We start from the raw sequence: 27,391 nt of genomic DNA, 5'->3' as shown, positions 1-27,391 counted from the left end.
AGAGTTTTGACACTCCTACACTCAGATCTGTTACCTTGATAAGTCAATCCTGATGGCGGACATAAAGGATGTGAAGAATGCCCTCTTTTGATGAGCTGGGAAGCTCTCGAACTTGGAGCAGTCTCTTATTACTTGGTGGGGGCAATGCTCGCAAAGATGAAATAATGACTACCTTTCTGCCTAGGAGGGAAATGCAGTGGAAAAGACTTAAGTTTTGTTCACAGCAATTAAGTTTCTGTGAAACAGATACTGCCCCATGTCTCCTGTTTTGTATGTCATTTTCCTTCTGTGAGAAACTAGCAGCACCAATGAAACAAGGACATCTTGTAATACTTAATTTCGTTTGGAGATAACAGTGTTTGGAAAGAACAGGAGGACTTCTCAGGAACTTTCCGTCTGACAGTATGTAGGAGATGAATTATACAGGGCAAGTGAACACTTAATGTATAAATTTATGCCATATGTATAAAATCAGGCTATAGATGTGGGTCTAAAATAATTAGTCCATTAAGAGGAGAAAGGGAGAAATACAAGCTAAGTCAGTAGTTCCTTGGTTACCAAGTAATGTCTCATCCTCCCAGATTTGGAAAGCAAAACTCGTCAATGTTCTTTATAGCCTTTCATGTGTCCATGGAGTCACATCTCCCTGGCGTTCTGTTTGTGCTGAGGTCTCTGTCTGGGAATGTCTGCTGGTAACGCTTATAGTTAAACCTACTCTGGTTTGGTAGGAGATGATGGGGCATAAATATGAATGAGTTAACATACTTTTTTTTTTTTTGATTTACACGAAGTCTTTGACAAAGTTCCATATGTGAAAATATTGAGGAAGAAATTATACTACCCTGGTGGTAAAGGCAGAGTTCTGTCATGGATCAGACTCTGGCTTAGGGAGAAGAGACGTACAGATTCCCACCTAATGAAAATCAACGGAGTAAGTTCATTGATATTCAATGGAAGTATGATCACTTAAACATTGTTATATATTCATTAACATTGATTTTTAATTTTTTTTTTTAAAGAAAACTTAGAAATCATACTTACTGGCTGTACTAGAGAAGATTATAAGATCACTAGTGAAGACAAAGACTAGTGAATGAAGAATTAAAAAACCAGTATATGCTTCCTTTGATAGGCAATGAAAAAACAAAATGAAAAAATGATGAAAGGTATTTAAACCAACAAAAAGATATTTTAAAACACAAGCACTTGAAATCCCCAAATTTTTACATTTCTAAAATTTAAAAATGAAAAACTTAGGGTTTTATGCAATTTATTTGCATTTTTCTAGAGTGAGTGATTTTGTAAAATCTTCGTTAGCTTAAACAACACTTTAATTGATCAAAGCATTTTTCATTCATGTCCCAAAGTTAAAAAATCAACTCACTTTGTTGGATGGGCATCATGACAGTAAAAGAGAAGTTGATATATGAAAGATAATGCACACAGGTGACATCATTTGAATTTTTAAAGAAAATACTTTGAATTAATTGCACTGGTTCAAGACAAAGATTTAATGCTGTAGACAACTCATGGATTATTTCATTAGCAGTCAAAAAACAAGTAAGTTCTGAGAATGGTTAGAATGCTAAAGAAAATACTAATAGAAGTGTATTTAAATTCCCTCTAAAGGACTAGTGGTTTGGGGTTGTTTTTTTCTGCATTCCCATTTCTTTTTTTCCCCATGTGTATTTAAAAGCTATGTTAGTGATAGAAGAGCTTAAGAAATGAGAAAGAAAAATGTACTGGGTCAAGTCTGCTTCTTCACATAAATTGCTTCTCTTGGAAGGGTAACTTAGGAGAAAACTCCTGTGCTTAGAAATTTTCTTTCCATTTCCAGTCCAAACACTTTCCAGTTCATCCCACTTTGTTCTTGTATGTCTTTCTTTTGATGCTTTTTAATTTTGAATTCATTTTTTCAAAAGCACATGTGTCTGGAAATGGACCATAGTGAGAACACTAGGACCTCATGTAAAGGCATATAAAGACATTAATGCTGAAAGTCATTTCCACTGATGCATTCGAAGATCTTATTTTCCCTTTTCATACCGCAAAACTGGATGGCTCAATATCATTCTGCAGCTGACTAGTATACTCGCTGAAAATCTTTCCTCATGAATTCTCTCTCGTAATATCCTTCTTTATCACAAAAAATGATGTGACTGGTCCTGTATCTTAAGTTTGTGACCTGCACTTTGTAGTATAAACTTTAGTGTTACTTCTGTTAACTCAGAAGGGCTCAGTTCCTCTTGAGTGGTATCTGCAGCCTCTTCAGTTACCAGTATGTCTAATTTTATGTCATCTGCAGATTTCACTGTGTGGTCAACATTTTATAGTAAGATCAGTGAAGAAAGTACCAAAGATTGGTCTGGAACTCATCTCAGGTACTTTCTTGGGAGTACCACCCTGGTAGTTTTCCTGTGGGAAGACACCAGTTTTCCTTAGGTACCTGCCATGGCCTCAGCAGTAGTTCCTATGGCATAGTCTAATGCAGTTTCAGAATTCACCATGATATTCATCTTGTTAACTTTATGTAGAACTTGGCATTTAGTTTATTATACTTGCTTGGCTTAAGCACACATAAATCTTCCAGCCATTCAACTAGATGGCATCAACTCTACAAAATATTTGGAGAACTTTTATAGGGCTGACTGATCTACTATCTCTTGAGGATTTTTAGTTTTCAAATATAGGTAATATAGTGGGGAACAACGAGGGCCGGAATATGGTATAGTTGACACATTGGCATGTCTGAATGCTCAAGTAATGACTGTTTATCACCTCTGTGAATGATTCACCAAGAAGTTGAAGATAACACCTTAACAAAGTGGAAGTATTAGGGAGAAGAAGACTCCAATGCACTAGCTACTTCCTGGAAGGGGCTTCCATCCTGAGAAGATGGGCACCTCGAGTGTGACCTAAAACAAGCAGCCCCTGTATTCAGAAGCCTGTCAATAGATACAGAAGGAGGATATCAGGCTGTGGTCTCTACATGAGAGCAAGGAGAGAGGAAGGAGGAGATGAAAAATTCCTTGTTCAATGCTATCCCTTGTTGTCTTTTTTTATTCAGCTCTTTACTGTACAATTTTTATACTTCCCTATGTTTTCCACAGTTAATCAATGATTTGCTACATGGCATCATATCAAATGCTTCACTGAAGTCCAGATAAATTAGATATACTTAATTTCCTTCATCTAGAAAATCAGTTAACTTATCAAACACATCTATTTAGTCTAACATGATTTGGTAAAGTTTTGCATTTTATCTTATTTTCCAATCACTTCATTGTCTTTAATTCTTTCCTTTCAAATTTGTTTTAAAGCACCATGTATGGCTAAAGTCAGATTAAATAGTTTTACTGGATGGCTTTGTTACCCCTCTCGTATAAAGCTATTACTGTTCTGTAATACAATTACTATACTGCTAATTTCTGTTCTTTAATACAAGAAGTAGCATGCCCCGTTGGATAGCTGTATCTAAAAACTCCTGGCTTGTTATTTTTAAGTTCTGGGATAGAGATCATCTTCCTTGACTTCTGACCCCACAAGTTCATTAAGAATATGTATGTTGCTTTCTTCTGAGCTGTGGAGATCCACATTTTCACAGACACATTCCTGTTAGTCAATCCAATCTGCTCCCTTGGATCACCATCTGCTTTACTACAAAGCGACTCTCCTTCTTTCTGTGATCTCTTTTTGTTTATAGTGCTTAAAAACCTCTGGCTTTTAAATCTATTTTACTTTCTTTGAAAGGCCCTTTGACCTTGAGTTTTGGCAACTTTACTTGTATAATTTTTTTCGTTTCTAATTCTGAATGTCCCTGCTTTCTTTGCTGAGCAGGTTTGGATTTTAACCTCCTATAATATAGTCTGTGATAGTGTTATTCAGCCTAGTAGGTCTCCCCTTGCATTTTTTTAACCTTGTAGGTATAAGTCCAAATATATATCTATATGGTTATATGGGTTGGGGTTTTTTTTATACTTTACCTTAAAGAATTTCTAAGTGTCCTTCCTGGCTGAGTCCAGCCCCTCAGACTGATTACACAAACTGGTTTCATTCACTTTATCAAATTTTGTTCTTTTGAAATCCACAATCTGATTTACAGACTTATTTTTAGTTGTCCTTGTATTAAGTTGAGTCAACTTATGATCACTCAATCAAAACATGTTTCCTACAATTAACTTCTCTGTGCTGTTTTCATTATTTATCCAAAGCAAAGCTAAAATAGCATTGGTTATTGTTTGTTTCAACTGGACAAAATCTTCAGGGAGTATTATAGGAAGCTGATATTTACCAGTATTCATACAATTATGTTCAGCTATAATAGGAATAAAAGAAGGTATTATATCAGTGTAAAATAACAGCATAGAGAATTAAAAATAAGGCAAGGAAATCTGTGAAACTCACTTCAGCAAGTTCTCTAGAGTATAGTAAGATGCAAGAAACTAATTTAGCAGGAATCAAAATAGATTAAAAATTAATCTTAGTTACTGAGCCACAAACCAGCAGTTAAGTGATGGATGTAACTAGGCCAGCATGCTACCTTACCTTTGCCAACATGTAATTGCACAACTGGTTTCTTGCATCATTTTCTGATTCATACAGCTCTGACTACCCTTTGGTTATGATTAAATGCATTTTTCAGTATGTATCTAGGTCTGACTTTCAGTATAATTTTACTGTTCATGTGAAAGATTGATGTTAAAAATGGTGATTTATTTTCCCATTCTCTTTGGGTGAACTTCTGTTACAGCTTATCCAAAGTCAATGAAATATTTTTTTTAAAAAGCACTGCTGCCCTTTGAGAGATTATAAAATTGTTCTGTCCTGCTGTCATCTTTAAATAAAGAGCCTAGGTGATACCCAAACAAGACACTACAGTAAGTCTCTTTTCAAAAAGTGGTTTCAGTAAAGTTTCCCAAATCAGCTTTTTAATTTGACAGCTTATCAGGTTTTTCTGTCAGATAATGCTATATAATAATGCTTCTCTAACTCTGCAGACAGATTTTCTTTTTTCCTTTATTTTTCATCTTGGATATCCTGGTGAAATACAAAGGCTTATCCCTTCTTAGACTTGATAGATCCTGTAATTAAATTCAGATCTTGATAAAATGTGTGGCACGGTTGTCATTACTTGATCACAGAATGTATAACACCTTTTAGTTAAATATGGCAAGGTGGCACAATGCATCTAGTTTAGCAGGAGAAAGCAAATGTTAAATGAGCAGTGATTCAGAAAAAGGTATTCTAAACTACTGAAAAAAGCAGATATCTGCTCTTTTTAGGTCTTGTGGCAAAGGATGGTGCGTGTACCTGATTACCATAATTAGTCATAGGGTGATATGGAAATGGAATTTCTGAAGAAGACCACAAGCTGTGGGGATTCAAGTTAGAGGAAGAAAGTGGGAGTGAAAACAGATCTCAGAATGAGACATGGCAAATCTGTCACAGCTGGTTCCATTCACCTCTTCAGGAAGGCCATTATCTATTAACAATCCCAGTAAAAGTCAGATCACAAAAGATGAAATGTTGCGAATATGTAGGGATTCTTTTGCCCACTTTTATTTGGTTTGACATATGATTTCCATGTAACCTGCAGTATCACAACGTATCCAGTGTAGCAGGGTAAGTTCAAAATGGAGGATTAATGTGTTGTTGGTTAAAAAAGAAAACGATTCACTCAGATTCTTTACCAAGGAATTTTAACTACTCAGTAGATTCCTTAACAATACAATGCTGATATCTGTGATAGAATCAATGTCTTAAAAGATACTTGTCATTTTTCTTTTCTTTCCCAGTGGGAGGACCATGTTGTCAATGCAAACTTTTGAACACCAGACTCCTTTTATTTCTCTTTCCTTTAAGCCTGGCCTCTAGGTTCATAGCTGTCTCATTCAAGATTACACAGGACTTTATGTAATGTGTCACTCACTAAGCCAAACCAATTCCACTGACTTCAGTAAAACTACTTTTGTGTAACACTGAAGTTGGTATGGCTGTGACTGTGCCCTTCACTTTAGATGCCTTACTTGATGGGCATACACATGCGTTTGCTCTAAGACTGGTATTAATGCTCCCGGTGGCTGATAGAGCATGCAAGAGAAGGCTACGATAGTGTACTAGTGTACTTCTGCCGTGTGTTCCCTCTGCGGTGCAGTTTGTTTCCATTAGCTTCTGGGGCAACAGTGAAGTCAGTCTGAAATGGGAGGCTTTCTCAGGACAAAACAAATCAATGCGGTGTTGAGCCTTCCAACCAGACAATCTATCATATGGAAAACAAAATTAATTTCTCTGCAGTGCTATTGTGTTTTAGGTGCTCTTGGAAGATGAGGTATTTTTTTTATTTGGGGCACATTTGTGCATGTGTCCCCAGATATATTTTACTGGTGTTGTGAGGTGTGACTGCAGAATAGTACTTTATGTCTTCAGGATAAGAACTTCCATTAAACTAACTAATTCAGAAGCAGTCACTATAATTCATACTGCAGCAGGGAAAATGGCAACCTGCTCTGTCCTAGATATATTTTCAAGAGACTGAACCGCATTACCTGGTATTCAGGAGGACACAAATCGGTGCAGTCTTGAATGTATGAGTATGTACATGCTTTAGATTCTTTTTCTCCCTGTTGTACCATGTGAACATGGGAGAGAAGCTGTACACCCATCTCTTCATTCTGCGGTGTGGTTAGCTTTCTGCAGTCTTAAGCCCTGTTGGTTAGAAAAAAAAAAAAAAGAAAACATCTTGCAACTGCAGTGTCCATACTTTCAAAATAACTTTTTCTTTAATACTTTGGATTTGAGATGAATGACAATTTGGTTGTAACCAATTCTACAGGACTGCTGTATTATATCATGCATTTAAAAGTAAGTTCAGAGTGTTCCAGGAGTGTTCAAAGAGCTACCTTGACCCTAGCAAGCTGTAGCTAAACCAGAGGGTCTTTTTTGCAGTCTATCCTACCTGTCAGGAAAAAACTGAAAAGCTTGTATGATTTATATAACCTAGAGCCCTTATGAGCTTCACAAGAGTCAGATTCTGTAGTATACACCATTTCAAATAAATTTGAAGCAGAAATTGAACATCCATTGTTGTATCAGAAGCACAAAACATTGTGAATGACATCCTGATTTCAACTACGTACAAGCAGAAGTTAACTGAATTAAAGGCAGTGAAATTATGCTTTTATAAATTGGTTTAATTGAGATGTGGATGGTTTCTTTTCCTCAGTGGACTATTTCTAAGGAGTTAAATGGCCTTACTGGTGCAGCATCGAGTTTAGTGGACATTAAAAAAACTGAAACACAATATTGTCAGGGTTAAGTATATATAAAGACAGATTTTCCTGCTTTACAGAACTGGTGGGCATTAATAGACTACTGGTTTAAGATTTTAAAATTACAGTTGCAATTTGAGGGAGAGAAGAAAAAATAGGCACTTTTCAAAAGAACAAGTGGTACTGAAAGTTTAACCGTAGCTGGGTATAGGGCTAAGTTTTGAAAATATGGTCTTATTTTTCAGAGCACAGCAGTTGCCTAACAGCAATATTCAACCAGTGGATTCTTGAGCATCTCACTTTAGGGTCCTAGTCCTGTAGTTCTCTCTCATGCAATTCATGTGCGTTTTTGTCTGAACTAAAATACAAACTCAGACTGAAGACAGTGCTATGGTTGCACCATCAATTCCAAAAAGCTGTGGTAGGACAAGGTACACATGGAGGATTTGGACAGAGAAGTTTCAGTCTCAGTTTCAGGGTTCCTTCTGCCTTTTTTAACTTCTCTGGTGCTCGTAGGTATCCTGTGTGTATAAATCATCCTTTATGAGCCAAATTATCATCCACAGAGGTGCAGCACTGATGTGTTAGTTGTTGCAGTGACTTTGGGGAGCCTGCATATCACAGCCACACATCTCATTGTCAGTCCCAAAGCTGATGGATGCTCTTCATAAAAGTGATGAGTGGTGAATATAGTTACTTTTTCATTAGTCAGCTTGAGCTCATAAACTCAATATTGCATGCAAAAAATGGTTATAAGTGAGGAACATTCATTGACTGGCAACATGTCCAGTGGGGTTCTGTACTGGGCATGAAAATGTCTAACACTTTTATAAGTTGCCTGGAAGTCTGCATAAAGTCAATGCTGATGATGTGTGACTGTTATGAGGACAAAAGAAGTGGTAAATAATAGTGAGGGCAGGGCAGATGTGGTGTGTGAACATGATTGCTTAAGAAGCCAGGAGGATTTGAAGAAAGTTGCAGAAAGCACTGCAGCAGTGCTAAATGCCAAGGTATGGGTCTAATAGGAAGGAGTGAAGGTTATGGCAATGTAGACAATGTCCTGGAAATGTGTGATTCTGAGAAGCCACTTGTGGAGGTCTTATGGAGCAAGTTGGAGAATATGAAACATCATATGACGCTGTGACAAAGGAGTTTATGGAAATTGCTTTGTGGACACAAAAGGCTAAAATGTAAGAATTGGGGAGGATTTTACCACCCTTTACAGCACTTTGAAACCAGCTCTGGAACAGGCATCAAAGTGTGTACCTGGGGTCTCTGGTTCTATGGGAAAAAGAGAAAAGGTGCACGTGTAACAAGAACCCAAAAAAGGTGTTATCTCAACTAATTTATAGTGTCAAAAAGAAAATTATGCTGTGACTTGATTACAGTATAAGTGCTTTCAGGGGGAGAAAACACTAGATGCTTGCAGTGCTGTTTAGCTGTCCCTAGAAAGCTGTAACCGGAACTAAGAAATTCATGCAAGAAATAGAGCACGTGATTTCAACAGTGAGCCTCAGAATTCACTAGTGATGGATTTTCCTCTACTGTGTGTCATCACGTTAGGAGAAGATACTTTCCTGGAAGATCTGTTTGAGCCTGTTACAGGTTATGAATTAACCAAAGAATAGTTTTATGACTGCCTACAGGATCAAGTGAGTCAATAGTCATATCCTGTGATATGCAGATCAGATTATGCCTACGTCTATCTTAGAAGTGTATTGTCAATATAAGAACAATGCTATGGTAGCATTGTGTTTGCAATGCAGATATAACTATACCTTCCCAGGAATTAACTAAGTTGGACCAGAAAAAAGAATGTTTTCAGGTATAATTTCTATTACCAGAAACATTACTGTGCTGAACAGCAGCTGTACAATGCCTTAAACATGTCAGTCTTATTGCATTAAACTGAGAATGTGCTTGCAAAAGAGCAGAAAGAGAATACTGAAAATATTACCTCAATCCTAATATATCATTTATCTTTCTCAGCTTTGTATGTTTATACATCTATAAATCCTTTGTAGCTGGGAAAATGATTATTAGCTAGCTGCTTGCTTAGCCATTCTATCTGATATCTCACAGTTTGTTACATGTATTTTTTCCAGTAGCTGACTTTAGTTAAAGAGCATTTTATGGAGTAAGCCTGCATACAGCTTTTCCAGCAGAGCTGGAAAGATGAGCCATGTTGCAAGAGTCTGTCAAAAATAATCTGCTGTCTGTACACTTTCCTTATCTGGCATTGCTCTGTGGACATGAGCACCATGGGTGTTCTGTGCAGAAAACAAAATGGGATGTTACTCCAATCTTTGTCAGAAACATGGTTTAAATTTGTGCTTTATTGATGGTAACAATCCATCCTGGCAGTTAGACATATTTTAATCTTAATTGGATTTGCCATGAAAGTTTGTTTATGAATTCTAGCGTTCTACTTTAGAAGCAGTGGCAAATCCATGCACATGTGAATAAAAGCAAGGATGGTAGGCCGTTCCCCTTTCCATCAAATCTGTTGATTCCATGACAGTCCTTTCATGGGTGATGGTGGACAGTGGATTGATGGAATGATGTAGTACTTCATTATTAGAGTTCTGAATTTTGTCCTGAAATACGCTTATTAAACTGGAATGCATTAATATTTTATTAGTAAGCCATCTGCACGTTTTAGCTGTTAGTGTATTATCTGCTTAGAATTAGATGTTTATTTAATATTTCATCACTCAGTACTGTCATTTAAAAATAAGAATAATTTAAATAGCGTATTGCATTATATTTTAATAATGCATTAGTGCTTCGTGTTAAAGAAGCTACTAGAATTCATAAAGCTGGAAGGATGATACCCTTATCTAATTTCTTCAACATAGGGTTTCAGTATGTTTTTAAAAGGTCAAGTAGTTTTCTGAAAAAAATGGATGTGTAAATTGTGCTAGCTGAGCTATTTCCTTTCAAAAGTTGTTCTTTTCCCCATTTAACATTTCATAAGTGTTTCAGTGTAGAAGTCAAGTCTACTTTTTGGATATTGCACCAGCAAATGGATTTTTGTAAAGGAAAATGAAAAATTAAACATATTGACAGTTGGCTAGTGATTACATATTTCCTTGCAAATTCATATATGCCTAAATAGTTCAATATTGATTTTTTTTTCATTCTGGTGTTTCAACTCAGATTAACTCTGAAAATCAAGCCAATAAATTTAGACCTACATGAAACTTAGCTGCCAGCTTTGCATTGTCCATCTAAAATGTGTCCTTGTTAACTTTAAAACAGAATAGCTCCTCATATGAAAGTGTGTTCTGGGCAAGAACTTAAAGAATTGGGATATCTTGATTTAGCTGGTGCAGGTCAGATCCATATGTGTTAGATTTGGCATTGGAGTTGGTGGCTTTCTCTTCTAGTTGCCCAGGGCTGCCTTGACACAGGCTGTCATGTGAAAACATCCAAGAGATCTGTAGCTTCAAAGGCCTTTTCCAGCCATCATTTAGCAAGGGACTCGATAATTGCTTTGGGGGTTGATGTTCAGTGTGTCTTTAAGAGCTTTTGCAGAATAGGGTGCACTGCAATAGACATTCCATAGGAATGGTTGGTGACAACACCGACAGCCTTTCTCATGCCTATCCCCCCTCACAGGTGCTTTAATCAGCAGTGGGTCTTTCTTCCATTTTTAGATGGAGAATACAAAAAGTCATGAAGCACAGATTTCAGGAAAGTGATAAAAATGTTATGTCAACCATCTTTCCCTCCCTTGAGAATTTCCTAAATCACAAAAGAAGGAAACTATAGAAGAGTTTTGGACATAAAAATCTAGAGCATTTGAGTAATGCAGTTTTCAATTTTCTTCAAAATCAGAATCTTAAAGCAAAATAAAATGTTTCACAATAATTCTCAGTTAGACTACACAAAAAAACTGAGGTGAAACAATCACAAGGGGAAAATACTTAGCTAATTGGAAACACTTCAGATTTTTTTTTAAAAAATCTGTATTTCATAAAAAGTTATAGTGACATCCTACATATCACAGATTAATTTGAATGGAAAATATTAGTGTTTTTTTACGTATAATTAAGGAATCAGATTATTCCACCTTTTAACAGATAAAACTAAATCACTGCTAGAAGTCTACGCACGGCCATTATGGTATTGCGTGGTGGACTGCTCATTATAGTTCTGCAGTCCTAAAGCACTCCTCTACTTTTATCTCAGTGAGCATCTGTTTCTATTATTTACAGTTTCTGTTTCTATGTCTTGCCAAAAGCGTTAAGAAAACCCCTATATGTACAAGTTTAAACCTTTCCATTTGAAATAGATTATTCTTTTATAGTAAAATGTCTGCAAGGCATAAATACACAAACTGAAATGCCACTTTTAGACAGAACTGAAAGTCTGGAGCTTGCTTTGGCCAAGGGCTACTTTTTTGGCAGCACTGCTGACACAGAACAGATTTTTATCTCTTAAATGCCATTTTCTATCCGTATGGGTGCATTTGGTTCTTCTGCTTGGCAAAGGCTTGTCCAAATAATGACCTCACTTTTGTTGTTTCCATTGGCTTATGTGTAATCATGCATATCCCTAGGAGAACAAGCTGAGGCAGCCTCAGCAGATGAAGTGAGTGACAAAGCACCTGCATGGTCCAGGGCTTTGGGGCGTAGTGGTGGTTAAACCTAGCATTTTCATGCTTTTTGAAAGAACATGAAATCCACGTTTTTAATATTTGCAGTTGAAGTCAAGTTAGTTTGTGTGCTGTTGATGAGGGTTGATTCTGATTGCCTTGGATTTCTTACATTTTTTATGTCTCTGGTCATGTAACAAGCATGAAATTATCCTCACTGCACCCTGCATTGCCTCTGAACAGTCTGCTAGAGCTGCTCAATTGCAGTAGCTTTGGTGATCACAACTGAAGGCTAAACTCTATTTTCTCATATAAACCCCATAACCAAGAGCAGAATTTAACTCTGGAAGATTTTTTTTTTTTTTTTAAATTGTTTCAGATAAGTTTTCATGCTGCAAATGGTCCAGAAATAATATATGGAAAAAATAAATAGAATTTCCCAAAGCCTTTCACTGACTACAATAAAATGCAATGAGATGAGCAATGACCTTTTGACAGTTTGTCCTATTCTGTCCTTGGAACTTGCAGTGTGATTAAAGTTAATTAGGAGGCTTGCACGTAGTTAATAAGACTTTTTTTATTGATGGCTTCTACCTGAGTACTGGATACTCATGGGGATACAGGCCAATAGAAATCTAAAATAAGAGCTGAGCACAGTGTTTTCCATTTGCCATTGTTCATTTATATAATGTGAGTATTATTTCTGTCAAGAGACATTCTATATAGCAGCTCTTTGCTAACATGAAATGAAGATCATCCAGATTGCTACCTGGGCAAAAGTCGGAAGAACACATTCAGTAGCTGCTATCTCAGACCTAGCTAATTTTAGATATAGTAGGGTTGAAATATTTTTCATTTTCCAGCTGTTGAAAACCTATTGAATAAGAAACTGCTTACAGTCAACTTCTGGTTAAATTTCTATAGGACAAGTAACCTTATATGCTGTGACATTATGATTTAGAAACAGTTCAGAGTCCTTTACCTTGGCGAACTGCAAAATGTCACTCTTGGGGTGATGTGGGGCATGGTACTGTACTTACAACAATTCATTTTTTACACTTTAATCTTCTTCTTTAATGATTCTATCATTTTTCCTGCTTATTTTAGCAGCAGCCTTATGATATTAGCTCCTTAAATGCTGCACAGGCAGTACATTAAAACTCCTGGTAACAAAATATGACCTTTAATTTATCAGACAAGTCCTATGTTTTGTTATCTCCTTGTTGCTTTTCATCTTCTCTTGCTTGCTTTTGATATAATACACCAATCTCTCAAAGTAAGCAATCCAACACTGCACAAACTGAGACAGATACTGCATTAGAGTGAGGAAGTGAGAGTCAGGAAGAGCACACTCTTCATTTAATTAGTAATTAATCCAGTGAAAAATAATCAAAACAAAACAGGGCGGAAGGTAGTTGATTTGAAGTGAAGGTTCAGATCTCCCTGAGAGGTTAATGAGAGTTCTCAGTTTTATCCTGTAGAAAGCTGTAAAAATATGATTTAGTTTGTTTAATATGCAAGCATGAAACAAGGAGCTTACAGGTGAACATAAGATGTTTTGGTACAGTCTGTATTATCAGTGGAATGGGAATGAACTTACACATACATCTTTCAATAAATCTGGTAATTGGATTCTTCTTCAAGGCAATCTACATTTTGCTTTGTGTTTAGCAGTGTTATAAGCCACCGATGAGGGATTTTACTCTGCTATGAAGACTGCCATCAATCATCCTGCAAGCAGAATATTCTCTTGGGATACTTAATATTCATTATAAGAAATTTCAGAGTCCCTGTAGGGTGAAAAGGGCATATTATGGTCATTAATATGAACTTGCCAGGTTTGACACTTTAAAGTTTGGAGAAGTCATACCTCATGGTGGTTTCTTTTTTTATAGGTAGCTCTTCTGGAATGAAGTAAGGCATTGTAGAGCTGCACTCTTACTTATTTGCTACAGGTTCTTTCTCTAACTTTAGAGTTTCTTTGCACTTTTGTCTTCCCACCAAGCTGATGGTAATGTTTGTTCAAGATGTCCAATGGGAAGAAATACACACTCTAAAAGTGTGTGTCTACTTTCCCTTTGAACACTGGAGAAGACCGAAATCAGCCTTCTGGATATGTAACTCCTTGTACAATAGTCTTCAAGGCTGACCACTGTATCCTCTTCCATCTCTCCCAACTCATCATCCTACACATTGTAACAGGTAGAATTGGCATATTTTAGCAACAGAAAAACACACAGAGCTTCATCTGATCCATCCAGAACTGATTTCTGGATCAAACACCAATAGCCGAGTCTGTAAGCCCTCAGCAAAAATATAGGTCAGAGCAATGTCAGTGTCCCCCACAAACACAATGATTTGCTGGGGTGGACCTGGACCTCTTGTCCTCTGCCCCATCAGTCTCATGACTGTACATCCTGTACCCAGGGTATTGTGATGGAAAAGGTGATCTTGTGTTTGCAGGCATAAAGGTGAGCTTACTGATGGCTGCTGAGGACAAGATGCTTGTGGGTAATACTACGGCTGTTTATGAAGGCAACAGGCAGGATCAGATGATGAAATGTGCTGCAGAGCATTTAGGAGCTAAGTTTTCTGGGAGCAAGACTTTCTAGAGGCCTACAGTGGCAGATGAAGTAAGGTTATGCCCTAGCACACCCTACTCACTGTGCAAGGAAAGTCTGGGAACATTCTCTGGGTCTGCAGCCTGAGTGACCTCTCTAAAGGGGCCTTCAGTCAAACAGAGCAATGCAGATAAAGCCACTGCATTTCTTAGATGACAGTTAAAGACTATTTAAATTTGAATCTTAATATAGCTTTAGAGAATGTCTGTATATTGGCTATTTGAAACACATTACAGTCTGAATCTATTGTATTGTTAATATCAATTTACACTGTGACTGTGATGACACGGAAAGCATCCACCTATGGCCAAGACATGGAGCCAGTGTAAACATCAGCATGACAAAACTACGTGCAAGTCATGTAGAAGTTTGTGCTTGAAATTGATGACACTTAAAATATCACTCCCTCTTTTGCTGGGAACAGGCAATCTGCATGTGCAATATCATCTGTTGTATAAATTTTAGACCACAGTCTTTGCTTCTCCAGTTTATTCCAACATTAATATATACTTGTATACACAAGTGTGTGTGCATGGTAACAGTAATAGATGATTTAAGAGAACTTTAGTATGTGCCATTACTGAGATTTCCTAGCCTGGCCTCGTGAGACACTATGTGGACAGTTTGCCCCTGTACCACAGAGCTGCTGTGGCTTCCTTCCAGGCTGTGCAGTTGATACTTCAGTCAGGTTTCATCCCTAACTGCATCTGGAGGAATGATATGGGTCTCTGCCTTCCTCTTGCAGATATCAGGGGAGTCATGATTCAGAAACAGCAGTGTCGAGATCATGATGAGCGAAACTAGCAAGAGAGGGGTGGTTTATAAATGGAGATAGACCTTGTTTTCATCACTTTGTTATTTATTTCCCTAGCAGATCACTGAGACTAACAAGGTGAATTTGTATTCTGTTAAAGGGTTTGTTTCAAAGAAAATATTCTCTAGTCTAGGTTGTTCTTCACAGGCTCTCGATTTTCAACCTTCTTACTTATTCTCTTTCAAGGATGCTGCTATTTCACATCAATAACTGACACCTTTATTTCAGAGAACAAAATAGAATTACACTCCAGCACTGACAATATAATAAATCAGGAGGGATAAAATACATATTAGTGAAGTTCACATAGTTGGTTTGTCCCAGCTGACCTATAGATATAAAGGTATGATTAAAGTTTTTTTGGACTGCTTCTTCTCAATCTTGCCACAAGATTTAGCTCTGACTCAAAGATTTGACCTTTGCTGCTCCTCTCTGCTTACCTTGATTCTTTGGAATTATTGTTATTCCCTTGAAGTCTTTCTGTCCGTGCAGAATTAACACTGTGTTGTGACAAAATATTATCTATTTGGCAGAAGAATGAAGCCATCTAGAATTCAATCAGGTTAGACAATGTCACAGTGCACATCCTGAGTGAATCATTTCTACCCAGCTTTTTTAATCAAAGAAATCTTGGCCATATAAACAGGAGGAGTCATGCTAGATAGTGACATAGCTGTCTACAATTAAAGTTTAGGCATATCAGTTGTTTTTTATGAATTATGGTTGAAAAGCATGCCTGCCACAGCACTTAATCTTTCAGATGGGTAACAGAAATAAAATCTCAAAGCCACAAGTTTATTTAGAGTATGAAAATATTTATTAACCTTCTTGGAAGTGATTTTTACTGAAGAAGTTCTTTGTGGTTCACCACCATATTGGTAAAAACAAGCATAAATAAAGTAAGCATGAAAAATGTGCACTGAATACCCCTGAGAAAAACAATATGTGGTATTTATGTTTTCCCTGCTGGGGATGAGATTACCAGATGAAGTAAATGCACACAGATTTACTGAATTCAGTGGGGCTATCCAGATTTGTTGTAGCTGAGTGTATGACCCAAACCAGCTGTTTGGGAAGAAGCAGTTATTGAAAAGGTGTATGTTTTTCACGACGCAACAATAGGATGTTTGTTGCTTTTGATGTCACTTCTGTTATTTTCAGTGCTACATATTTTTTTTTTTTAAATGTAGTTGTTAAGTTACATATGTGTCTAATAATTTCATCATTGCTAAACCTGTGTGTTCTTGAAACTAAATCTGGATAAGTTCCACGCCATTTCCCCCTAGCCCTTCCGTTTATATTATATACTAGAAGAATTTAAGCTAATGCAATAGTGTCAAATTGAGATGCATTTCACAATGTGCTTTATCTCTGATGAGGGATGGGCTAATGTAATCAGCTATTATTTTTTTGTGTGACCTTTACAAATCAAATGGTTATTTCCTTGCTTTTCTCCCAGTGTTTTCTCCCAGTGGTGCAAGACTGCTGCAGTTAGTATAAAACATAATTTATAGATAGAATCACATTATAAGAGGGTGCAATATTATCAAAAAATGTACATACTGCATGGATTTTTTAATTGAATAATTCAAAGAAATGTATAAGCCAGCCAAGACTTAATTTATGCTGTTAATTCACAGAGGAGTTTCCGCGCTTACCATAGAAATGTCCTGGAGCAGCTGCCAAGCAGTGAAAGTGGAGGCAGCAATAAACCTTGTCTGAGATAAATCCTGTGTTAGTAATGGAACTACAGTAGAGAGATCCCATGGTGTTAGGGATCCAGAGTGGTGGCTGCAGAGGGTCCTTCTACCAAATGCACTTCTACCAAATTTGCACCCACTGGTTGAATAAACAACATAGACATTAATGCCTTCCAAACATATGCAGTTGTGAACACTGTTTCATTTTGACGTGACTGTATGGTTCTTCTGAGGTCTAGGGAGCATTTGTTCATGAAGGGCATCCAGTGAGTAACAGTGGGTGAATCTGATGAGTGAATGATGATTTATATCCATGAGACTTTTATTTCCATTGCGTTAATAGATTCTTTATGCCTGCAAATCTCCTCTGAAAAATTTGGCCTTTTCTTACAAATGACATAGAAGAATCCAGCTCACTCCCCTGTTTGTTTTTTTGGTTTTTTGTGGTTTTTTTTAAATATAGGTAACAAAAAACCCCATACCCAACAGCAACAAAATTTCACGATTCATTTGTCTTAGGTTAAGGAAACCTTTTGGAGATAGGACGTTCTGTCGCTTAGTGAATTAACTGATAATGCCTCAATAAAAACTATAGAAACATCTTATTGAAAAGCTAAATATAAGTGTTAAAAGTAACTGTCTGTCAGGAAACATAAATTATTAACTCACTGGCGCATATATATATATATTTTTAGTTTATGATACAAATCCAGAACAGAAACATGGAGAATTACACTACTTATCTTTGTTTCCATGTTGGTCACATGACATTTCTCATGTTTTTCCTGTACTTCTCAAATTTCCATTTAGTCACAGGAAGCTTGTTGTAAGTGAAGGAGCCCAGGATGCGGAGCAGTAATTTTAAAGATCATAAAAGGAAAATTTTTTTAAGACATTCTGTATTCTCACATCACAAGAGTTGTGTTCCGAAGCCTTTTATTCTAAATTTTCACTTTCTTGGAAAGGCAGAAAAGGGAAAGTTTCAGTAAAATACTGTTTTACAGAGAATGTTTCTGAGAGTTGAGAATAGAGCAAAATGTATGAAAAAAAAGGTATATATTTTTATATATACACCCATGCAATTTTTAATATTGACATCCATATAGAAGTTCACATAGCATATTTGTCCAGAGAAGTTGTGGAACCAACTTCTATGGTTGCCCAAAGAAGTTGTGGATCAAGGTCAGGTTGAATGGCCTTTGAGCAACCTGATCCAGTGAGAGATGTCCTTGCCCGTGGCAGGGGAGTTGGGTTAGATGATCTTCAAATGTCCCTTCCAAACCAAACCATTCTGTGATTCTGTATTGGAAAGTGAACAGGAAAACTACATCCTCTCAAAAGAAAATAGATCAGCTTCTGGCATAGTGAACTATGTCCATGTTAAACAAAATGAGGGAGACATGGAACATGAAAAGTAGCAGTTCATGTCACTGCTAAGTAAGTATCTGCATAAAACCACCATGGTTTTTGGCACAGCAGCTGTTGCTCTTTGCTATTTCTGGAGACTATGGTACTGATTCTTCCCTGCAAGCCTGTTATGTCTTGTGATGCTGATAGTGGGGATGATTGTCTGACAAACTAGAACATTGGTTTTCTGAATTTGGATAATACTTTGGTTGATAACTAGCAGTAAGGTCTTTCTAGCTCAAGAAAATGTATTTCTAAGCACTATGTGGGCTACTGCATCCTGTACTTACATTTCCACTGCAGATATGTTCATTGGTTCGTTGGTGGGTTTTGAAGTCAAAGACAGTATGCACATTTGAGCTAGTAAGGTTGTCTTTGAATTCGAACCTGAATTAGGAATGACTGCTTTTACTCATCTGACTCTTATTATCTCTCAGGTTCTTTAATAATATGAACCATTACAATGGAAGAAAAAGGTATTGTTGGTCTAAAATACTACTGCAACCAAAAACCTGTACATTGAAGGAAATATTTAAGTTTACCGTTCTCCTAAGGAAAGTTTTAAGTAGAAGACGTGGTTTTCTGAGGGATCACACCTATATCATTCAAACACAAAAAGCTACAATCAGAAATAAATTATTCCTTGTTTGATATTTTTCTGACTGTACCAGCCTTATTTTACCTCATTGTTTTATTTAAAGACATCAAAGATCTCTGCACAGTCTGAGAATAGATACGGTTTTCAAATATGACAAGTGTTTGTATTGCATTGCTGAGTTCTGGTTAGTTCTTAATTTATGAAACCCCACTACAGATGATCTCTCGCTAAATTTTAAAGCACTTCCACGTTTCAGAACCAGGCTACCTTTCAGCAAGTCACTTTTGTCAAAGCCTTGGTGTTCCTTCAAGACATTGTCAACGTGTGCTATGAGAATGTACAAATGGTGAATACCCTGGTCTGTTCTGTACCATATATTTGAATATCTGGAATTTATTTAAATGAAGCGAAGAAGAATGTATTTTTTCTTATTAGGAAATAAGTTACAGCAGGTCTATTACTAGACAGCAGACGTAAGTGTGCCTTAGATGGTGATTAAGAGATGTGGTGTTCTTCTTTAAATGATTAACCTGGAGTGAGAGGTTGGATGTCTTTTGAAAACTTAAACCTGTTTCACCTGAACATGTTTAACTAGTTAATAAGAAACATCAAAAAAGACAAAACCCTGAGGTCAATGATCATTTTTTGTAAAGCCATTCGATGATGTTTAAATTTGTTTTTTGGGTCTGTCTATAACATAAGTTTAATAACCTAGCTCAAATGCAGATTTCTAATTTTCAATTAACATAGGAATAATTTTGTTTGCTAAAATAAAATAAATGAATGAATGAAAAGTCTGAACCATGAAATGTTCTAGGTAGCACTTTTTAAAATTCCAAATTTCAAAAAATCATGTGGCAACTGTATAGCTCAAGCTTTAAGTATTAACTTTTAACCTTTGACCTTACAGATTTTAACCAATGAAATGTCTCTTTAAACTTTAAAGGAAACAATGATAACGAGCGCCTGGCGATTGCTAGACAGCGAATTCCATATCGACTTGGTCGAGTAGTTGATGAATGGCTACTCGACAAAGGTAAAAAACATTGATTAAAACTTCAAATAAAAAAATAATTTGAACATAACCAAGTAGTACTTCATTGTAACACTAATAAACATAAAAAATAAATTTCAGTAAAACTAAATTAAAAACAAATTTTAAAAAGTAAAATATAGAGTAATATTTGCATACCTTGTATAATAATTTCTATACATTTCTAGAAGTACCAGCTGTTTAATAATCTTACCCTGTTAACTTAAGGTTAAAGGGACTGTTAAATATAATCCACTAACTCAATCTATGAAGGTACTCATAGCAAACATTAACCAAAAATTATAAATCATTCATAGATTATATTACATGTTCCAGCATCTAAATTATTAACTAAAAATATATGTAGTTATGATATCTTCATTATGGTCCTGAAAAAAAAATTTGTTTAAACTGTAGGTATCTTAAATAGTGGGCAATATGAATTGCCAATCAAAATGAAGTCCCTTTAACGTTTGCAACCTTCTAAGGGGATTTTGGAACAAACACTCATTAAAACAGAACTTAAAGTTGTGTGCATGCTTTTTGTGAGCAGAAACCAATCTGCTAAAGTGACTATTCTATTTACTAAGAGTGGTACTGTTGCTGAGGATTTCTCTGTTTAATGGAAATGTGCCATGATTTCTCCATTGGTATGTGTATCATTTCTGAAGCCGCTTTTACATCTAAAATCTTCTATTTGAATTGATAGCCTTGCTGAAAGCCAATCAGACATCTATTTTTGAATCTGCCTCTGAGATACTCATTGTGAACCATGTGTTTCTTTTCAGAGTGTATGTTGAAGGAAAATAAACATTTAAATATAAAAAGGAAACATTTAATTAAAAAGTAAATATTTTATTCACTTATATAGAGATATGACAGATTACCGCATAACATATATTCTTTAAAATTCATTTGACCTAGTGACTTGTTGGCATATATATAAACTCTCTCTGTGTGTATATACATATTTGTATATGTCTATACATACATAAACTCACATGTGCATACTTAAAGCTATAGGACCTATGCTGTATTGCGTGGAAAAAACTTTGAAATGTTGGCAGACTTGAAGAAAAAGTAATCTTAAGGAATTAGAAACCTGGCATTCTTGACACACACCAAAAAAGCTTAACACTGCTTTCAGGTAAAAGGGAGAGGGGTATCATTTGTAGTGCTAAACACATTTGCAAATATATTTGATTGGCCTTTTAGCAAAAAAAAATATAAAATCCCAAAACGTCGTAAATTAAGAAAAATGTAAATGCTCTCAAAATTTATGCATTTCATGGACACCTCATTAAAAAGCAATGAATTATGAGTCAAATCCTTTTCTTATAGTTTATTGCTCTCATTATTCACCCCATGACAATCTGTTATCACTTGTGTAGAGTATAGTGTTCACAGTCAACATTTTTGCATGTATATAATATTATCTTCACAGGGCGTCAGCTCACAATCTTCAATAGCCAAGCAACCATAAAAATTGGAGGCAAGGAACGTGGCCACCCTTTCCAAGGCCAGCTCTCTGGTCTTTACTACAATGGCTTGAAAGTTCTGAATATGGCAGCAGAAAATGATGCCAACATCGTGATAGAAGGAAATGTGAGACTTGTTGGTGAAGTGCCTTCCTCTATGACAACCGAGTCCACAGCCACAGCGATGCAGTCTGAGATGTCCACGTCAGTCATGGAAACAACCACCACTTTGGCCACGAGCACTGCTAGAAGAGGAAAGACCCCGACAAAAGAACCTATTGGTCAGGTTAGTTGGCTTCCTTGCCTTTTGCAAATATTTTCCCGTCTGTGAGTGTGGCTTCCTATGTCTGCAGGCTTCACTCTGCACATGACATTGTTCCTGTTGAAAAAAATGCATGAATTATAGATAAAAGTTCTGTACCGTACATGGCTTATGGATGTGCTGTTGATCAGCATTTAGAGGGAAAGTAAGGACTTTGCTGTTCTTCTAAATAAGGCAAATTTACCAGCTGAGATTTTTCTTGTACTGAGTTTTACTGCCCTGTCATCCATCTTCATAGTGATGCATATTTTTAAATACTCTTTCTTCCTTTGATGGCTTATATCGATTATTTTCAGTGTGGGAATTAGAGATAATGAAATGAAGTGGTGACTTTATCCGTGAGATAGAGAAAAGAGACCCAGTCTGAAGAGGGAAGAGGAAGGAGGGGTGAAGCCAAAAAGTTGGAAGAGGCTGAAAAAGAGGGAATTAGCACTTTCTCTAATCCCACAATTGATCATCTTCTCGGGCAAGATTCCTCATAAGAGGCAGTGGCAGCAGAGGGAATTAAGAACACTCTGCACCCTGGGAGACTCAGGCTCCAAGTCAGAGGCTCTTGTTTACTGTTTGTTGAGGTTATTTGCATCTCATGAATTTAGTGATATATTTAGTAGCTTTCAGGTGTTGTCAGGATCTCTGTATAATATGTGGGGGAATTTAATTATCAGGAAAAGGAGGGGGGAAAAACAGGTGAGTGAATTAAGTACCTTCATCTTGTGGATACCCAGAGTAACAACATTCAGACTTTGTGCTTTAAAAACCTAAAACTTACCAGGACGTTTCTGTGGCAGTGAAGATTATTTTCTATTTATTCTGTCTTAAAAAAACCCAAGCAAACAAACAAACAAAAAAAAACCCAACCAAAGAAAAAAAGCTAGACTGCTAAAAGTTTTTCCTATGTTCACTTGGTTCGTATGCTGGCTTGTGTGCCCACTGTGCCATCAAGCCATGACAGCCACTCTGAGATCCAGAAGCAGGACAGGGAGCAAAGAAAGCATCATCAGCCGTAGGGAGGAACAGGAGCATGACGTGATGAATGAGGTTAATTTTCTCAAGAATGGAGGAGAACATACTGATTAGACTGGGAGGCTGAGGTCAAGTTGCCTGTTTTCTGTGTAAAACCTCAACTCACAGTTTGAATTTGATCGGGGCATCAAACTCGACGCTTCAGCTTTTCTGTCTGTAGTATTTTTGTGGACTTTATACTATGGACTGAAAACAACAGTGAAGTAAAAGTGAAAATTATCATTTTATAAGCTGAAGCAGAACGTTTAAGTTAAAAGTGAGCTTTTAAAAAAACATTTCGTATTTTCAAACATGGGTTTTATGCATTTTCCTTGTTTATGTAAAGTACATGAGAATCCAAAGGAAAAAAAAAGGCGGGGGAAGGGCAACTAAAACCCAACTACAGATGCATGGAACCAGCTGCCTTCAAAATGTTGTAGACCGTAGGCTGCAGTTCTTTTGATAATGCTTTTAGTAAGCTACGGTGGTTTTATTAGATAGCCAATAAATTTTGTTATTAATTCTGTTTTAAATAGTATCCCCAGTTTTGCAGCAATGAAATGTAAGACTTCATCAAATTTACACAGGGGAGATCTGCATCTAAAAGTGCAGGACATGCGTACAGCGTGGAAGAATTTGGACTAATTTAATGCTACTAAATTAAAATTAAACTAAGTTAAACTGTTCTCACAGTTCCCAGCATGTTTTTGGCTTCTGCCCCTGTCTCAGGTAACTCCCAGGCACAATATAGGAGGACAAACATCACAGGGACCATTCCAGTTGGCACCTTGCATGATCTGTGGGCAATGGGAGTTTGCTGGTGTGGGTTTGCTGTTTGCTTTGTCAGTTGGCCTCGGTTTCCAGGAATATTCCCTGGTATGATTTATACACTTGTTTGGATGTTTTAGCCACTAAGATTTTTCTTTTTGAGGTGTTCCAATGGCATATTTGGAAAAGAAAAAAGTTTCTTAAGCTAACAACTATGGTGAGGTGTAATATTTTCTGAAGAGGGGAAACAGACAATTAGGCAAAATGATCTTCCAAAGATCTTCTGTTTCTAGACTGTGGTGCCTGAAATAAGGTGTGTCCCTTACTGACTTTATCAGAGCATCTACACAATGTTTTTAGAGCACCTCACTGCTACTGGAGCAGAGTGACCTCAATGCAACTGTGCCATTCCCTCATCCCCTCCTGGCTGAAGCAGCTACACCCAAATGCCATGAGCACTTGCTCTTTGATGTCCCACCATCGCACGCTTCAGGCAGGCTCCAGGAGCATCCAGAGGTGCGCAGCATCCTTGCCAAAGCACGTTCTGAGGGTGAAGGTTTCAATCAACTTCTCACCTCTTAGTCTGCCTGATGCCAGCCCATCTGAAACTCTGTATCTAAGAGCCTGAAATCAACATGTGTGAGGAAAGCATTCAGTGTTAATGTCATTACAGCACATGGCATCCTGACTGTATAACTGAGCCCTTCTTGCCATTAATAATACACAGTGGTTTACTTCATCTCTGTCTAAACATCCTGCCTGGTAGGATCTGTATTGTCATTACAACTATAGACTTAATTACTCAGGGACTGCACTGGAACACAGTTTACAATCAGGCCTGTGATCTGATTTAAAGAGATTGATAACATCCCAAAGTCAAAGCTGAAATCTGTCTGCAGGATGCTATGTTATATATGCAACAAACTCAGACCTAGGAAACTACTGAATCAAATTCAGGATGTAATTTCTTATCTTTATTAATATCCATTTTCTTATTCTGCTCATATATAATAATTTCTGTGCTAGTGACCCATAGGACTCCCATGCGTCTGTCCTGCAGGGTGCTGAGTAATCACTTTCCATCATGATGTCACTGGGAGATGAAGGCACTCACCATCTCAGGGAAAATCTACTTTTAATTTCTGCATTCACTTTCATTTTTGTCCTTTATATTTTTTTGCTGATTTTTATTTGTATATAACCTCTGCAATAGTGTCAACTACATTGACATCCTGTAATGCACAAGAAGAAAAGTTACCTTTCTAGCATTAATTAGGTTACTGAAGAAAATATGCAGCTGAACAGCAATTGCTAATGAAAAAGCCTTACATTACTGCAAACCAGTGCATGTCTGAAATGGAATAGAAGCAAATGATCTAATCAGTCAGAGATTGTTTGCTCCATTTGCAGAGGTATTGAATTCAATTAAAGATTACAATACTTAAAGAAGATCATTTAAATCTCTATTTATAGGAAATGTTCTTTTAAAAAACCTACAATGTTAGTGCTTAACTTGATGGAGTGTGTGCTTCTCAGCAGATATCTAACTAATGCAATATATGATACCAGATAGACATGATACTTTCAGAAAGTATGTTGAATACTGTTGTGCATGTTTTTAGACAAATGAGGTCTTAGTGCTTCTGAAAAAAATAAAACGTTTTTTGTTAGTGACTCTGCTCTAAGTGAAGGTTTTCGCTACTTGGAGGCTGTGTCGTATTTTAACAACGAATGTTTTGGTGGTGACAGACATCTTAATTATTATACTTGTAAATGCAGATTTTTTTAAAGGGGAAAAAGGTACTCAAAGCCTACTGAATGTCAGTGGTAGGTGAATGCCTCATTTTCCTTAGCGCCTTAAAAATCCCCCTCCTTTGATTATAATGGCATCTACAGCTGTCAACCTCCGTGCAACGCACTGCATAAACACATAGGAAGCGACAGCCCCTGCCTCAAATAGCTTACAGAGTAAACAAAGGGTATCAGGTAAGGAGGGGGAAAAAAAAAAAAAAGAAATTAGGAGGTGGGAGGAAGAGGAAAATAAAGCAAGCATTGTGCTGTTTCATTGTTAACAAGCAATGTGTGGATTTGCAGCCGTCATGGGAAAGATAGTTTACTGCCTGGTTTTTGATTCAGGCTCTTCAGATAGCAGCCCCCAAGCTACAGCTGTGCTGAAGGATCACTGCATAGCTTATGGTAGACTCTGAAGCAGGCAATTTAAGGACTGGGCTGCCCAGTTTGTCCCATTTGGGCAGTTGGTGCAAAACTGGCACCAGTTGGGTGGTCGATGAGAGGTTTTCTCTGCTTCTCGCTTTGCCACTGACACTTGGGGAAACCATGGCCACTGGCAGAGTAGCTGAGGACTGCGGGGGAGGTCCTTCATTCCCTCCACACTGGACAGGGGGAGGCTCAATATTTTTCATTCCTTCATGAGCATGAGAAGAAATCCCCAACCTTCAGTGTAACAAGAATAGGATTTGTGTTAAGTGAAAATATGCAGCTATGTGTTGCTAACTTTTGGTGAGCTGTGAGTATGCACTGGGGCTCAGAAATCATGAATTTGGTCTAAGAATATCATCCTCTTTATGAAGTTATTCAGCAAAATGTTACAGTTCTTTCTTCTTTTTCTCTTTTATTTTTGACAGATTTTAAAAGTCTCATTTGCAAGTTTTTCTATTCCATCATGAAGGCGATAAACTTCTTTTAAAATTGAAAATAAAGGAGATTCACATGTTGTATAACTCCAGGAGCCAGAATGTTAAGCAAAACATCAAGTACTGCAAGGCTTGCAATAAAAATTGCAGGAGTTGGCAGAAGCAGAAAGGCTTCAAAAGGACTTGGAGTACGGGTTTTGCTTGAATTAGGATAGCACAATCAGGCCTTTAGTATCTCTTTGGCATGGCTTTGTGGATCGTATTAACTGGAAATCATAAATGAAGTGATAGTAAATCAAGAATAATATGCTCATTTCCCATCCGTTTCTAAAGATTTGATTATGACAGCCCATCCACAGAGAAGCCTCTGCTCTTGTGCGTTGGAAACCGTTTCCAAAAGTTGTGTGCAAAATAGCTTTTTTTATTTTTCATAAGGGATTCTGGCAGTCCTCTTTGTTCTCATCAGAGTGGGCTCTTATCAATAACACTAAGCCACTTAACTAACAATTGCAATATACTGTGAGATGATTGCATGTTTTGGAACAATAGGCACTGATTTTTGGTCAAGCAGAATCAAATTGACTTCATATTAAATTGATGAGCTGAAATTTGGTCAGTTGCCTTGGAGGGCATACATCAGGTGAAGGGTATATTTCTTTACATGTATTGAAGCAGCAGATTTAAATGTTATTCATCGTAGCAGGGACAATGACAGGCTTGGCTCAGTGTCTTCACCTGCTAAATATCAACAAGCATTTGAAAAAGACAGGGGTGTTTTCCATTGAAAGAGTTCAATTTTAAGAATTGTAGTTGAGTACATGACCTTTACACAGGATAGTAAATGTGAATATATTTTATGGAGACACACTAATCATTAAATCAATGTAGTTAATTGGAGGAAGAGTATTTTCCACCCATCTTGGTTTAAAATTATCCACTCTATGGTTTGCAGTGCCTATTCTTATACACAGGGGTTGGGTTCTTTCCATGTCTCTACACTGCTGCCACTTCTTCCTCTGGACATTCACACTGATCAGTCCACAATACATCAGCCCCAGTAGACAAAGCTCTTCCTCAGGGGTCTGGTAAGTCACTAGGATTTGACTCAATAGATGCTCCCTAGTGT

The 27,391-nt window shown here is 37.0% G+C and overlaps 1 protein-coding gene across 30 annotated transcripts in view; it reads left to right on the top strand.

Moving 5' to 3' along the window:
* NRXN1 (neurexin 1) overlaps positions 1-27,391 on the top strand; it is a 735,374-nt gene that overhangs the window by 614,165 nt on the left and 93,818 nt on the right. For 18 of the 30 annotated variants that reach the window (XM_074863962.1, XM_074863975.1, XM_074864002.1 and 15 more), the window contains 2 exons: positions 19,955-20,044; positions 21,486-21,805. In XM_074863962.1, the coding sequence (XP_074720063.1) occupies positions 19,955-20,044; positions 21,486-21,805 (410 nt within the window). The remainder of the gene's footprint in view (positions 1-19,954; positions 20,045-21,485; positions 21,806-27,391) is intronic. The other 12 variants (XM_074863985.1, XM_074863984.1, XM_074864003.1 and 9 more) reach the window with 1 other exon arrangement.

This window comes from Strix uralensis, chromosome 3 (assembly GCF_047716275.1).
Source record: "Strix uralensis isolate ZFMK-TIS-50842 chromosome 3, bStrUra1, whole genome shotgun sequence".
NCBI classification, from domain to species: Eukaryota; Metazoa; Chordata; class Aves; order Strigiformes; family Strigidae; genus Strix; species Strix uralensis.
The sequence above is the reverse complement of the archived record's forward strand: the minus strand, read 5'-3'. Positions and strand labels throughout refer to the sequence as shown.